This window comes from Perca fluviatilis, chromosome 3, assembly GCF_010015445.1.
Source record: "Perca fluviatilis chromosome 3, GENO_Pfluv_1.0, whole genome shotgun sequence".
NCBI classification, from domain to species: domain Eukaryota; kingdom Metazoa; phylum Chordata; class Actinopteri; order Perciformes; family Percidae; genus Perca; species Perca fluviatilis.
Genome location: NC_053114.1, coordinates 5,277,793 through 5,293,388, shown reverse-complemented (window position 1 = coordinate 5,293,388; position 15,596 = coordinate 5,277,793). Strand labels below are relative to the sequence as shown.

At 43.8% G+C, this 15,596-nt stretch overlaps 1 protein-coding gene across 7 annotated transcripts in view; it reads left to right on the top strand.

Annotated features, from left to right (window-relative positions):
- The window catches only part of znf536 (zinc finger protein 536), a 285,675-nt gene that overhangs the window by 50,820 nt on the left and 219,259 nt on the right, over positions 1–15,596 (top strand). For 2 of the 7 annotated variants that reach the window (XM_039794578.1, XM_039794577.1), the window contains one exon: positions 9,318–9,426. Coding sequence is in view for 5 of the 7 variants with exons in the window: in XM_039794573.1 (XP_039650507.1) it covers positions 12,043–12,070 (28 nt within the window). In the remaining 2 variants the exon portion in view is untranslated. Of the gene's footprint in view, positions 1–9,317; positions 9,427–11,776; positions 12,071–15,596 lie in introns of those variants that run through there. The other 5 variants (XM_039794580.1, XM_039794574.1, XM_039794575.1 and 2 more) reach the window with 3 other exon arrangements.

Below are 15,596 nucleotides of genomic sequence, written 5' to 3'. Positions count from 1 at the left end.
ATGAGAGTTAGGCAACTAAAACCCCTTGGTCAGCGTCAATGACAGCTTTCTCAAAACAAATTAAAGCAAAATAAACGTCATGGCTTCGTTGGTCTTGTTACATCTGTCAGCACAAGTTGGGGTCTGGTTAGTTTATATCCACGACGTTCCTCTTCCAGGATTGGTCGGTTGCCGCTGGAAATTCCGCCGGATGTCACTGTTTACTGCCGGATGTCCCGTTACCTTCCGCCTTCTTTGTGTTGGCATTCTAAACTCCGGTGGATTTATGGTAAACTGCTCCTCAGAGCTCTGCAGGGTAAATCCAGACCGCTAGCTAGACTGTCTGTCCAATCTAAGTTTTCTGTTGCACGACTAAAAGAACTTTTGAACACACATACACATGTTCCATCATCCCGAGGCTATTTTGTAGAGGCACCGGGGCTCTGTCCGGTGCTTAGCACCACCCAAGGCGTTTGTGATTGGTTTAAAGAAATGCCAATGAACCAGAGTACTTTTTTCTCCCATCCCAGAATGCTGTGTGGACTAGCGAGATCCTCCTCCATAGCGCTGTGCAGGAAGGTCATTGTGAGACTAGGATCTGGTGACACCAAATATTCTTGCTGGGGGTATTTGGTATCGTCAGAAATATTATTGTTTGAATAAATCTAGTCCCAATTGGGCCAACAAAAGAAGTGAACTGAAGTTCTGCATGTTCTAGAGCTCAAGTAAACTGCCGCAGACATGCTTTGTGTGAACGTATCCTTACACCGCTTCATCACCGTCCACAGGCGGCCCATGTCACATTAATTGTAAAAAAAAAAAAAAATGTGACTGGTGATGAGCTTGTTGGTTACAGATGACGGTGGTGATGATGATGCTGACAGTTGCCAATAATCATTTTTTACAATATAGAAGGTGGTCTTTACAGTGATACTTGGAATGGTTCTTCACTTTTACAGCACTGACACGTTTCCTCTGCATGTGCAAATATATTTCAACATTTCGACAGTTCAAAATGACCGTGTGTTCTGGCGTCGACTACGCCGTCTCGTCACTTGAGTTGGCGTGAATCAGAGACGTTGACCTGTTATTGTGTGTTTGTGCAAACCCGAGTCACTCTTGTTCCAGAGAACTGATGAGTGTGTGCAGCTGTGTCATTAACACCACATTTGTCTCTGTGTATTTGCATTTGTACCACTGATATATATACGGGTGTCAATTAAACTGGGGGGGAAGGAAAAACTGTTTAGGTGACGATCCCTGCATGCATTTGTGGGCTATTTATAACAGCCCTTCTCTGATTTCATGGCCTGCTCTTCGAAAAACAACACTTGACGCTATTTCCGGCGAGGTTGTCTGTTTCACCTATAGCAATGCCTTTGTTCATTGGCTAAATAAAATGACATTTTTTTTCCATGTACAAAGGCTCAGTCCTTACTGCAGTGGCCGCAGGTGTTATTGCGACCTGTTGCATGCAGGGTCCAAAGTTAGCCCCATCTACCAGCCAAATGCTGGTAAAATTTGTATTCCCTCACAAGCCGACAAAAACAATGGTAGTCTATTGAGTGGTGTGTAAAATTTGGACATTCACTAGCCATTTGGCTGGTGGACAAAAAAGTTAATTTTGAACCCTGGTTGCATGTCTTTCACCCTCTCCCTCCCCTTTCCTGTCTACAGCTGTCCTATCAATTAAAGGCCTAAAATGCCTAAGAAATTATCTATTGATAAATAAATTTAATTTAAAAAAAACTGTAGTGTAAACACAGCACACTGTTGCTAATATCGGCATGGCTTCCAGGAACGTTGACCTTTAGCTGTGCCCTAACACTGCTCTGAACATCTAGGAAGTCTGCCATGCTTGTAGGTGTCTGGATATGTTAATAGCGGGGAAGAAAGACCCAGTGAGAGAGAGAATTAGGTACCTTGGGTTGCACTGGGTCATGGCGTGCCTCCCTGCTCTCTGCCTTATGTCGAGGCTTTCTTACTTCACCTGCCAAGGTCCTGACCTTCTGTACCCAGGATCTGTCTTTCTAGCACGTTCCAGACATCAGATTTTGACACAGCCTGTTGAAAAACCTGTGTGAATGCAGGACACCCCAAAAATCTGACATGTGCATTGTAGTGTTGAACGGATTAATTGAATTGTCTACCAACAGAGATAATTGAGTCGCTGTTTTAAGTCATTCATCAAGAAGTATTTTTCGTTTCGTTTGAAATTGAATGTCTTTGGATCGTTGGTTGGACAAAAAAGCAATTTGAAGGCAGGGTAAGTTTATTTGTGTAGCACCTTTTCGAATACTAAAGGTAAATAAATGCATTAGCATTTAAAACACAGTCGCAGCAAAATCTATCTAAACCTATTAAATATAATAAAACCAATTAAAAAAATGTCACCAAGGGCTCTGGGCTCTAATTTGCACTTCATTGGAATCAATGGAAAAACCTTCCCAATGTCACTTTAAAGAGGTTCCAAAGCTAATACGACTCTCTGATTACCCATAATATTATACTCAGCCAGGGTTTCTGCTTAATTTGGTTGATATTTGTCATTTTCTTGGTTCTGTGGTGTCTCTTTAAGTCTTTGCCTGGTTACAGACTAGATTTCTTTCTGTTCCTTCCATTCTTCCTTCCTTTCTTCCTTGTTCCTCAGGGGTGCATTCGGCGGGTCAACACCTCAGCGGGTGGCTGGTTGTGTGCCGGGTGACCTTTGTCTGCCATTGTTTTGCTCCTCACACCTCACCCAGGGAGAAGGGGAAGGAGCTTAGTGCCTTACACCTGCCACTGGCTTTACTGTCATAGTGCTGGGGTGCGTTTGGTTTCGGTGTGCCAAGGATGGTGGAGAAGGTCCCAAATGATTTGGATACATAGCCAACAGTTGGTAGATATTACACAGAGTGGATTCATACAGTATCATGTCCACTGTGGGAACAGTGCATTGAACATCTGATGGCCCTCATATTAGAGTCCACTCTGAGACCAAAACAAGCAGCTGCCATGTAGATAACCCAACACATTGTCACTCCCAGCTCATCAAAATCCGACGCTTGGGCAGGTGCCTTTAGCATTAGTAACAGACTCAAAAAGTCTCCTTTAGCGTCTTAGTCAGACGCAGAGGGCTTTCAACTAATTCCAATGTAATCCCATTCGTGGCGATATTTGATGCTCCGGTTACCCCTTTGGCGACATTTTTCAATGCGCGTGGTCGAGACTCTTGGCGTCACAGTTTGACTCTCTCGGGGTGGGGACTGATTTGGCATCATTTTTAAACATGGGTGGCGATGGCGCAGTGGATATGACACATGCCTTTGGTGTGGGAGATCTGGGTTCAATTCCCACTGCGATCCATCAACCAACGTGTCCCTGAGCAAGACACTGGGGTTACAAAATGTACATTTCAGTGACACACAGGACACGGACCCTGGTCTCCTGGGTGAAAGTCTTGTGCTGTTTGACCCATCCACCACCCCAACCTACCTCCTTACCCATGTGTTCCATACAGATGCTAAAGGGTGATTTTTGCGTCGGTCTCTGACGCTAAACGCAACTGACCAAGTAGTTGACGAGTTGGGAGTGAGAACGGGGAAGGATAACCATAACAAAAGCGATGTTAGATTCCAAATGCGATTCGCGTGTTTCCTTCATGCGAGATGAATCAAGTGTACCTCGAGTGAATAAGGGGACGGAGATGAAATGAAATACCCAAAATGCTGCCTCCGCTGGGGCCTGATTGAGTTCAGGTGGCTGGAAAGTGTCTCACCCAGGGCTAGTTGTCAGTGAAGGATCTGCTGTCTTCTCATCTCTTTGTGCTGCAGGGCTAACTGGTGAACATCGGCTGCGTTGCTTTGACGGATGTTTGTGTGCCTCCCGTGTTGCGGGGGGACGGGCCGTTGACACACTTCATATTTCAAAGGCTAGGTCTGAGGAAGAAATGAAGATTGATGCGGAAAAACGGCGCGGCAACCCATTCGACACATATATTATCATTTACACATGCGTGACACCTTTGTGCATGTCTGTATGTCTATATATACATATGCATGGGCATGATCCAAGGCGCCACACATATCCACGTTGGGGGGGAGGGGGGGGGGTTCCTCTGTTATTAGAACCATGTGATATAATTGCATTTGATCTCCAAATAAACAGGGAATCAGTCCATCTCCTTGGTGGAGATGGCAGATGTGATGGACGACCGCATTAGCAGCGAGGACAACATTAGATTTGCTCAAAATTATTGATCTTTTGTTTGTGAGCCAAGTCGGCGATAAATAACAGTGCATGGGAGATGTGACTCATTATCACCGTGCCAAAAGCCCGACAGACCTCTGTCAAAACACACTCCCCCCCCCCCCACCCAACCACCACCACCCTCTCTCTCTTCCTCCTTCCTTCCTTTCATCCCAGTCACTACAAACCAATTTAATCTGTTTTTAATCCTTCCCTCTTTTCTGTCGCCGGCGCCTGTAATGCGAGGCCTCACTGTCACTATCTGATTCCCTTAAAATTTTAATCCTGCACTGATAACCCTGTATTATTACATATTACACACTCGCAGGCGGCAGGACACTCACGCATACATAAACACATATACACACGCAAATATGTACACACAGCGTTTAGTGGCTCTTTCAGTGTTTTTATTCCTTTTTACCTTCTTAGTGAAGAAAAAAATCCTTTTATCACACAATGGGTAATTTATATCCATTACCAGCGTTTTCAATCCTTTTCAGCGCGGCTGTCACTGCCTTTGGCACACTCGTGATTAATGTGATCTAATAATAGTCTGCCATTATATTTCCTTTAGTAAAACATGTACCAACATCCTATTCAGCTCCACGAAATTCATTGCCCCTTAAAATATTTTTCCCCTTTACGTTTGAAAGACAAGATTGCTATTTTTTTTCTTCTTTTCTCCATCTCGTTGGCTCCCAGGAGGTGATTATTTCTTGGGAGGGGAGGTTAGTGATTGCACTTCCCCTATTTTCAGACACTTATGAGAATGATGAGAGGTGCCATGATTCAAGGTGGTTTGTGTGGATGCATTTCTGGGTGTGAATGTGTGGCCCTCGCACTGGTAGCGTACTGTAACGCGCCGTGTGTGTCCACAGTGTTGACTGGCCGAGTGCAGATGTTGAGAAGAGTCAGATCGGCAGGGTATTAGAAAAAGTAAAACATATGTGGCTTACAAAGCTTATATACATTTCATTTCACATTGTTTTGTGAAAGAGTTTTTTCTTGAAATTACAAAAAAGTCATCTTCGAGAAAAAGATTTACTGATTCAGCCTTAAAAATTAGCTGTAAATGATATTGAAGACAGCTATGTAGGATGCATAACCATCCAAAGCCCTGGCCACAAATACATCCACCTTTCTTTTGTCTTTCTTTTCTTTTTTTCTTTTAGAGCAGGTAGTTTGGAATGGGTGATGGAGAGGAGAGATGCTCCCCATGGAATGTGCATAGGATTATATGTGTGTGTGTGTGTGTTGTGTGTGTGTGTGTGTTGTCAGGGAGGTGGCCCAGCAGTGGGCTCTGTTCCCTCCCAGCCGGACAGCCTGAGCCAGTCTGCCACTCATGGGGCACGTTTCAGACGGGGCGGTGCCAACACACACACACACACACACACACACACACACACACACACACACACACACAACACACACACACACACACACACACGCATGTATGAAGACATACACAATCCTGGCTCCTTCTCACAAAGAGGGTTAACCCTTACAGGGTTCTTAGACGTGTATCCAGGATGAACAGGTGGTCCCACAAAACATGGGCATCCATTTCCTCATGACTTATCCCTGTGTGTGTGTGTGTGTGTGTGTGTGTGTGTGTGTGTGTGTGTGTGTGTGAGTGAGGAGGGATGGTTAGACAGAGACATGGGGAAAGAAAAAGAGTACACGTGACTGTGTAGCTTTAGGACACCTTTTGTATGTGTGTTGCTTTTGTTTTGGTACCAGGGTGGCTGTGTGCGGAGCAGCTTGCGGAGGGTCCCGCCGCTGTGTGAAATTGACATCAGATGGCCGTCGTGACGAGAACAATATTACACTCATCTTCCTTTAAAGGTCCCATGACATGGTGCTCTTTCGATGCTTTTATATAGACCTTAGTGGTCCCCTAATTCTGTATCTGAAGTCTCTTTTATATAGACCTTAGTGGCCCCCTAATACTGTATCTGAAGTCTCTTTTATATAGACCTTAGTGGCCCCTATATACTGTATCTGAAGTCTCTTTTATATAGACCTTAGTGGTCCCCTAATACTGTATCTGAAGTCTCTTTTATATAGACCTTAGTGGTCCCCTAATACTGTATCTGAAGTCTCTTTTATATAGGCCTTAGTGGTCCCCTAATACTGTATCTGAAGTCTCTTTCCCAAAATTCAGCCTTGGTGCAGAATTACAGCCACTAGAGCCAGTCCTACAATGAGCTTTCCTTAGGATGTGCCATTTTTGTGTCTGTAGCTATTGAGGAGGAGATAGGGGGGGGGGGCCTTGAGCAACTGCCACTTTGCTCATTTGCAAGCCATGATGTCTCTCTCTCTCTCATGGGTGGGCCAACTTCTCTGGGCGGGCAAAGCAGAGAAAGGGGAGGTAACCTTTCCCCTTATGACCTCATAAGGAGAAGATTCCAGATCGGCCCATCTGAGCTTTCATTTTCTCAAAGGCAGAGCAGGATACCCAGGGCTCGGTTTACACCTATCGCCATTTCTAGCCACTGGAGGACCATAGGCAGGCTGGGGGAAGGCATATTAATGTTAAAAAACCTCATAAAGAGAAATGTTCATGCCATGGGATCCTTTAAGCGAAGGGACGGCTAATATATGTGTGCCATGTGAAAATTTGTTTGTCTGTGTGTGTGTTCGTCGACACCTGACCCCAAAGTCCGACCGCACCAAACACAGCTGTCAACACTTCACATCTAGGTCCTCCTCTTGCTTTTTTCCCCCCTTTATTTCTTTTTCTCTTGAATCCCTCCACCCAGCATACCTCCATTAAAGATAACTTGTATTGAGCCACATCAATTCCCCTTCAATCCGCCTCCCCCTCCTTGTCTCAAGTGATCCCTTCCCAGCAGTGGAAATCGAAGGTAAACCACTTCTAAGGCAAAAAAAAAAAAAAAAAAAACGGTGCGCTCCACTTTGGATGTTTTAAATATCACCCTCTGACGAATGACGAGAGGCAGGGTTGTGATAGCTGCTTTGGTAAAAAAAAAAAAAAAAACATTCATCATCACCTGACCTGCGGCGATAATGCAAGTTCCACTCAGCATCTGGTCCTAACAACACGTAGCTGAGACCTTCTCTGCCTTAGATAAATGGAGTCTTTCATGTCAGAGAAAAATAAAAAAAACACTCTGCTTTACTCCACTTTATTTGCACTTTTGTGATGTTTCTGTGGCTCAGCCTCCCACAATACCGAACCCCAGACACGTGTGACATAGACGTTTTTGGAAAATATGAGCAAGTAAGCAAAGAGAAAGAGAGACAAAGTCAGTGGAGCAGATAAACACAAACAGAGCGGAGAGAAAGAAGGTTTCTCTCTGAGTCAGCTGCTTTTTGGTAAAGTCTGATTAAACGAGGTGGGAAACCGGTTGGGGTAGTAAATAACAGAGGCGTCAAAATGTTGCTTAATGACCTGGATATCTACTGCATGGAATACGTGAGTGCAGATCTATGCATGCAGGAGCTGTATTGTTTTTTTTCCTTTTAATGCTTGCTGTGCACGGGGAGTTCAGATATTAAGAACAGTTTGCTGTAAGTGGAGAGCAAGTTCGCCTCACAGGCTTTTCCGGACAAATTTGGAAACACTTATTGTTACTGTAGCATTATGTCTCTTCTTAATTAGCATACAGTACATAATGCGGTAATGGTGATTATACCTGAACCTACAGCTGGAAGAGCATGTATTAAATCAAGACCCACCAGCACTCACTGGTGCAGTCCGAACATACTCTGCTTCTCCATAGCATCTATTACGATTGCTATTTTACAATATTCTGGGCCCTGTAGAAAGGCATTCTCTATGGGCCCCTCCCCACATCCACAGCTATTCATTCTAGAATCTTTTTGGGCCCTCCTCACATGATGGCCCTGGGTACTCAGTCCCCTTTCCACCCTCAGTCCAACAACCCTGCATGTAGCTTTTAAAAAAAAGTGATATATGTGGCCTGTTTTTAAGATTTGTGCCCTGAGTTGAAACCATTGAGTTTGCTACAGAAAGAGTTGGGAAATGTGTGACTAAAATAAATGATGAGAAAAGAATTTCAACATTGCTGGTGTCTTGTTCCAGTTATATGACAATAATATATCAATATAAAAATAATGTATACATATTAATATGAATTTGTTTGGAGGTTTTGGTCTTTCATCTCAGGGTGTTGCCAATTAGCTCAGGCTTTGCGTACATACCAGCGTTGAAGTTGAGTCAACCAACTGTCGAGTCCTAGTCAAGTCTGCAGTCCCCAGTGTTCCAGTCCGAGTCACCAAAGAAGAGCCCGAGCCGAGTTTGAGTCGAGTCGCCATTACCTGAGTTTGAATCTGAGTTAAGTCTAGAGAATAGCGACTCGAGTCAGACTCGAGTCCAGGTCTTGAGTACTCCATCGATGCTTATTACATTTAAAAGTAGTCCGAAATTTCCTTCAACTTCCGAATGCTTGAGTCTGATTTCATAAATCTTTGAGTCCTAGTCCCAGTCATCGATGTGTGAGTCCATGTCAAGTCACGAGTCACGAAAATAGCTACTCAAATCAGGACTCGAGTACTGGTACATATATTTTCCATATACAAATAAACATTAAGAAAATGAATAAAGTGTAGCCTATATATATATATAGCTACTCAAATCGGACTTGAGTCCGAGTCCAGGACTCAAGTCTTGGTACATAATTGTCCCTACACAAATAAACATTAAGAAAATGAATAAAGTGTAGCCTATTTTCATTGGAATATTGGTGACACAAATACAGTAAATGTATATATATATATATAATATACACAAAAAAGTGAATGAAATGTTAAAAGAATAGGATGAAGACTAGTTGTTGGATGAACAGGATGAGAATGAGCAGAGAGCTGGAGGTTATTGCCGCTCAGTCAGCAGTGCACCAGTCGATTCACCTTCCCCTCCTCTTTCCAGGGGGGGAAACCCCCTTCCCGAGGAGGGGATGCTCGGAGCAAAGAGAGGGGGGGAGGGAGGGAGGGAGGGAAGGGGAGCAGTGGTGGCGGTGGCGGTGCACTCAGCACTTTCCTTTATCTTTTTTTTTTTTTTTTTTTTTTTTTTTTTTTTTTTTCTCTGTGTCTCTCTCTCTGTGTCTCTCTCTCTTTCCCAGGGCTCCCTGATCAGTGGCGACCAGAAGCGGAGCTGGAGCTGAGGCTGGCTTAACGGGGCTGAGCACGCTGTCACGCTGTCCAAGGAACTACCCCCATCCACCGCCTGAGGTGACTAAGGGCTTTCGGGGAGAGAGGGGAATGGGAGGGCGGGAGTAGGGGAATGGAGACGTTGGTTGGAGGGCAATGTAGAGGGAGTAATAGCTGTGCACTCATTCGGGTTTCCAGGTATTAATTAGTGACAGTAGTCATTACTGGGGGTGTAAATCACAAGTTGTATCACGATATGATATTATATAGATTCTTTGGACAAGCATACAGTATTTGCTGATATCTTAAAGTCTGTCAGGGAACAATTTCAATTTGATTCAATTCAGGGGCTTGTAATTGATATGAGACACTAGCATAAGCCCATTTAACACAAAAAAGCAACTAATATATGATTTGACAATGTCATTATTGAGCTCTTCCAGACATTTAAATTAAAAACAAATTATATTCTTTTTAATAAAAAGAATAAATATGAATTGGGAATCTAAAATAATGGGGAATCTTACAGACAATATAATCGATAATTTCACTTTGCATCGATAATACAGGATCGTTGATTATTGATTCGATACATTGATCCAGGTTGATGTATCGTTACACCCCTAGACATTACATTACATTACATTTGATTTAAAGGTCCCATGACATGCTGCTCTTTGGATGCTTATATATAGGCCTTAGTGGTCCCCTAATACTGTATCTGAAGTCTCTTTTATATAGGCCTTAGTGGTCCCCTAATACTGTATCTGAAGTCTCTTTTATATAGACCTTAGTGGTCCCCTAATACTGTATCTGAAGTCTCTTTTATATAGGCCTTAGTGGTCCCCTAATACTGTATCTGAAGTCTCTTTTATATAGGCCTTAGTGGTCCCCTAATACTGTATCTGAAGTCTCTTTTATATAGACCTTAGTGGTCCCCTAATACTGTATCTGAAGTCTCTTTTATATAGACCTTAGTGCTCCCCTAATACTATATCTGAAGTCTCTTTTATATAGACCTTAGTGGTCCCCTAATACTGTATCTGAAGTCTCTTTTATATAGACCTTAGTGGTCCCCTAATACTGTATCTGAAGTCTCTTTTTGTATAGGCCTTAGTGGTCTCCTAATACTGTATCTGAAGTCTCTTTTTGTATAGGCCTTAGTGGTCCCCTAATACTGTATCTGAAGTCTCTTTTATATAGGCCTTAGTGGTCCCCTAATACTGTATCTGAAGTCTCTTTTATATAGGCCTTAGTGGTCCCCTAATACTGTATCTGAAGTCTCTTTTATATAGGCCTTAGTGGTCCCCTAATACTGTATCTGAAGTCTCTTTTATATAGACCTTAGTGGTCCCCTAATACTGTATCTGAAGTCTCTTTCCCATAATTCAGCCTTGGTGCAGAATTACAGCCACTAGAGCCAGTCCCACAATGAGCTTTCCTTAGTATGTGTCATTTCTGTGTCTGTAGCTATTTAGGAGGAGAAGGGGGGGGGGGGGTAAGGTGGAAGTTGGGGGTGTGGCCTTGACCAACTGCCACTTTGCTCATTAGAAAGCCATCATGTCTCTCTTTCTCATGGGCAGACCAAATTCTCTGGGTGGGCAAAGCAGAGAAAGGGGAGGTAACCTTGCTCCTTATGACCTCATAAGGAGCAAGATTCCAGATCGGCCCATCTGAGCTTTCATTTTCTCAAAGGCAGAGCAGGATACCCAGGGCTCGGTTTACACCTATTGCCATTTCTAGCCACTGGAGGACCATAGACAGGCTGGGGGAACGCATATTAATGTTAAAAAACCTCATAAAGTGACATTTTCATGCCATGGGACCTTTAACAAATGATGCTTTTATCCAAAACGACTTCCAATGAGTGCATTCAACCAAAAAGGTAAAAAAGTACAGTACCTTCAAATAGGCCAAACTACAAAGAGCCACATGTGAGTGTGACATATACAGTAATTGCAATTATTTTTTTATAATTTATAATTTCTATTTTATAGCATCATCTTCTTAGCTAAGGTGCAGTCGGAAGAGATGTGTTTTTAGCCTGCGGCGGAGGTTGTGTAGACTTTCAGCTGTCCTGACGTCAATGGTCCTGGGTGAATGGGTGAAAAAGTGGAGGAGAAGGGAAGAATGAGGGAGTAAAAGAGAGCTAAAGACGGGGCCAGGAGGAGAAGTGTCTGCAGCAGGTTAGAGTTATCCACACTAGGATGCAATCTGTGCGTCGGGGGGAGGGGGGGGGGGATGATGACGATCACTATGATGATGAGGATGATCATGATAATGACACGCACTCATGCACGCACGCACACATTCATGGGCACACACAGCAGTTGGCTGGGACATGCATTGTATATGGACCTGCATGGTCATATCAACAGATAATTCCTATTTAATCCCATCAGTTATCCCTTTAAGTAGGGTTACTCTGTCTGACTGTCTTTAAGTCCGAGCTGGCTGTCCGTCTTTGGTCGTTCCTCTCTCCAGTGTCCAGACCAGGAGCTGGGTAGCGAGCAAGGCCTAGGTTATGTAATATACAGTAGGTATGCGTATGTGTGACTAGACCCTCATTGGAGGGCTTCCGATGCAGCGTAGGGAAGTGCAAGTGAAGCCTAGGCAAGTGTAAGGAGAAGTGCTGAGCCTTTTGTCTGTCTGACGGACCGGAGTGGAAACCCTGCAGGCCCGTGTGACCCGGGCCTGATGCTCTGGCATGCGCCGAGGACGCGAGGTTAGTTCACCTTGCATCTATTTCTTGTCCAGCTGTGGAAAATGCCTTTGCCGTTATATCAGGAATATCTAGCCGAGGTGTGGATGAACATGTAGCATTCATCTGTTAATAGCAGGGCCTAATACGTGTATAGCCGTGGTCGTGATTTATTTCAGTTGATATTAAAGTGGGGATTGACTGCGGTTGCTGGTTTGGCATCTTAATGCAGTAGCATGACAGAGTAAGTGAACTCTTCTCCCCTCGCAGCACCTTCTCTCATCCTTTCCTTTGCCAAATTTGGACACTGACACTAAATGGATCTGCCATAATTTAGATGTGAGTGGGAGGATATATATATATATATATATATATATATACATACGTGTGTGTGTGTGTGTGTGTGTGTGTGTGTGTGTGTGTGTGTGTGCAGCAGTGTGTGGTTGTAAAGTGTGGCATTAAGGCAAAAAAAAAAAAAAAAAAAGCCTGAATTATTTAGCACTCACATTATTTTCTAATGCCATTCTTTAGAATCTGACTGTGTCACTCTAACAAATGCATGTGTCGGAAAGTTCAGGGGATTTTGTAGGGCGCCTGTGAACAGTGAGTGATGGCAACCAGCCGACTCTCAGCTCCCTCTTGTCTACCAACAGCTCCGTGTGAGCCCCGTGCACCATATTCCTTTCTCAGAACTAACGGCGTGGCGAATCGAAACAAAAAAAAAAAGGGCCACATATTTTATTTATGTGTCAAAAGTGCGGTGAAAGGAGGGCAGGAAGGAGGGAGCGGGGCGTATCACTCTATCCGTCGGTTGATATCTTTCCATCCATGCGGATCAATTCTCCCAGACAGAGGGAGATGAGAAAGGAGCGAGCGCGAGAAAGGAGGGAGGGAGGGAAGGAAGGAGAGCTGAAATGGTGGTCGTATTGATTTGTCAAAGAAATACAGCGTTGAGTGTTTTGCTTAAACGTCCACATAAACCTGAGCTGTCAGAGGTGGGCGGGCACATTCTGACATTTGGCCACACCGACATAGATTGTGGGTTTTCTGCTCGGTTTAGCTGTACACGGTCTCACCTGTCAACTTCATGTGGAAACAGGCAGAGGGGCCGCTGCTTGTTAAAAACCGTGCTTTGACGCATTCTGTGCATCCATAGTTTCAAATCTTCTACGTCACGCTCCTTTAATTAGCCACACTGGCCAATCACTTTAAACTTTTGACACTTCTGTGACAAAAACAATATATCACTTTTCGCTTTCTGGCTTTTTCTAGAACTTTCAACTGCGTCTCTCAATATTCCTGAGCAAATAGAGCTCAGACGTGGACTGTGGATCGTACGTTAGCTGCTAAATTCCCATTTTCTCATTTTATGACATCATACTAAAAATGTAAACTCATGCAACATACATGATTGATGAGAAGTATGGAGCGCTGAGCAAGGATGTTCCAGGGGCTCAAGGTGTCTTTAGCTGTGTTTGCATTCAACTGTCAAGCGAATTTAAAGGTCCAGTGCGTAACGTTTTTTGGTTATGCATTATCAAAATCTGTGTTGCCCGTTCACAAACTTGTCCTTTTTCATGAATATTTACCACCACCATCAATTCCAAGTATTTCTTTTGGCTTGCAATTTTACATTTGCGTTCGCGTGAACTGGGGTAGACGCTCCATATTCATGCGCCATCTTGAAATACGTTAGCCAGTAAGGGACATACAGGACATTCTGCACCGCCGTTTTCGCTGTCACATGATAAACTCATGTTTAGTTTGAAGAAGAAAACATGGAGGACCACACGTATTCAAAATCCAAATTTCAGGAACAGGAGCAAGAGAGCGGCTTTTTGAAGCGTGAAGGCTACCATAGCTGTAATACGTACTTTGAACTGCGTGTTGTGAGAGAGTTGATTGCGATATATGATCTCAACGCTAGATGGGAGAAATTACCACACATTGGACCTTTAAGCAAACTTTTTAAAATGTCGCGAAAAAGGAATGCTAATTCGGTGCGTTTCCATCAACTGGTTCGGAATTAATGAACTAGAATACAGTGTTGATATGGCAGAACAATGGAGAGAGGCCTTCAGGAATTGTTGCATTCCTATAACACCCGCCCAGACAACAGATTCTCACTCCCATTGTGTAAAATACGGACGCTTGGTCAGGTGCCTTTGACGTTGTTATTGACGATAAAAGTTTCCTTTAGCGTCGGTCGAGACTATTGGCGTCACTTTTGACGCAGTTAGGTTAAGGAAAAGGTCGTGGGTGGGCTTACGTTTCCATGACACGCGGGAAGAATGAACGGTTGAGTTTAGGGAAAGAAAAATGGACGATTGGGTTTAGGAAAAGAAGAACGGGACGGTTGGGTTTATAAAAAGAAGAACATGATGGTTGGGTTTAGGAAAACAATAACGGGACAGTTGGGTTTAGGAAAAGAAGAACGGGAGGGTTGGGTTTAGGAAGAACGGACGGTTGGCTTTAGGAAAACAATAACGGGACAGTTGGGTTTAGGAAAAGAAGAACGGGACGGTTGGGTTTAGGAAAACAATAACGGGACAGTTGGGTTTAGGAAAAGAAGAACGGGACGTTTGGGTTTAGTAAAATAAGAACGGATGGTTGGCTTTAGGAAAACAATAACGGGACAGTTGGGTTTAGGAAAAGAAGAACGGGACGGTTGGGTTTAGTAAAAGAAGAACGGGACGGTTGGGTTTAGTAAAATAAGAACGGACGGTTGGCTTTAGGAAAACAATAACGGGACAGTTGGGTTTAGGAAAAGAAGAACGGGACGGTTGGGTTTAGTAAAAGAAGAACGGGACGGTTGGGTTTAGGAAACATGACACGCGGGACAAGATCCCCGGTCTCCTGGATGAAAGTCCTGTGTTGTTTGACCCATCCATCACCCCAACCAACCTCCCTTTGCGGATTTTCGGCTTTTCATACTACTCGCTACCGTAGTCGCTCTTAATGTTACGTCATCTTCAAACCCAGTGTAGTGGCTGCTCTCCCAGGTACGTTCCACAAAGACGCCGAAGGACGCTTTTTGCGTCGCTTCAGACGCTGACAGCCACTGTCCAAACGTCCGTATTTTACGAGTTCGGGGTGAGAAGGGGTTGGCCCAGACACTTTTGAAGCTTCACTTTTCCTTAATGACAATCAGAAGTTAAAACCAATAAACCCCTGTATTTCTACAATATCGGGGCCATAATAACCTTAACCCCCCTCAAATCTGTTCTTTGAACATGGTCATACATCTGCAGCTGCTTAGGCTAATCACATTCCTAAATTGTGAATAACTACAGCAACCTTGGTAAGAGTGGAAAGAAAAACACTACGATGACATTGTGTTAAGATATTTCCTCAATTAAGACCACCCACGCAAATGTAGCTGACTGTGGTAAAACCCCAACATCTAGAAAAGACTAAGACAGCAACTTGGTGCCTAATTGGTTCAAGGAATCTGCCGGACATCCTATTGGGTTGATCCACAAAAAAATTGTAGTCATTCCCATATTTGACCATGGAGGAATAGAGAAAAAAGCCCTCTTCCACTCTGCGA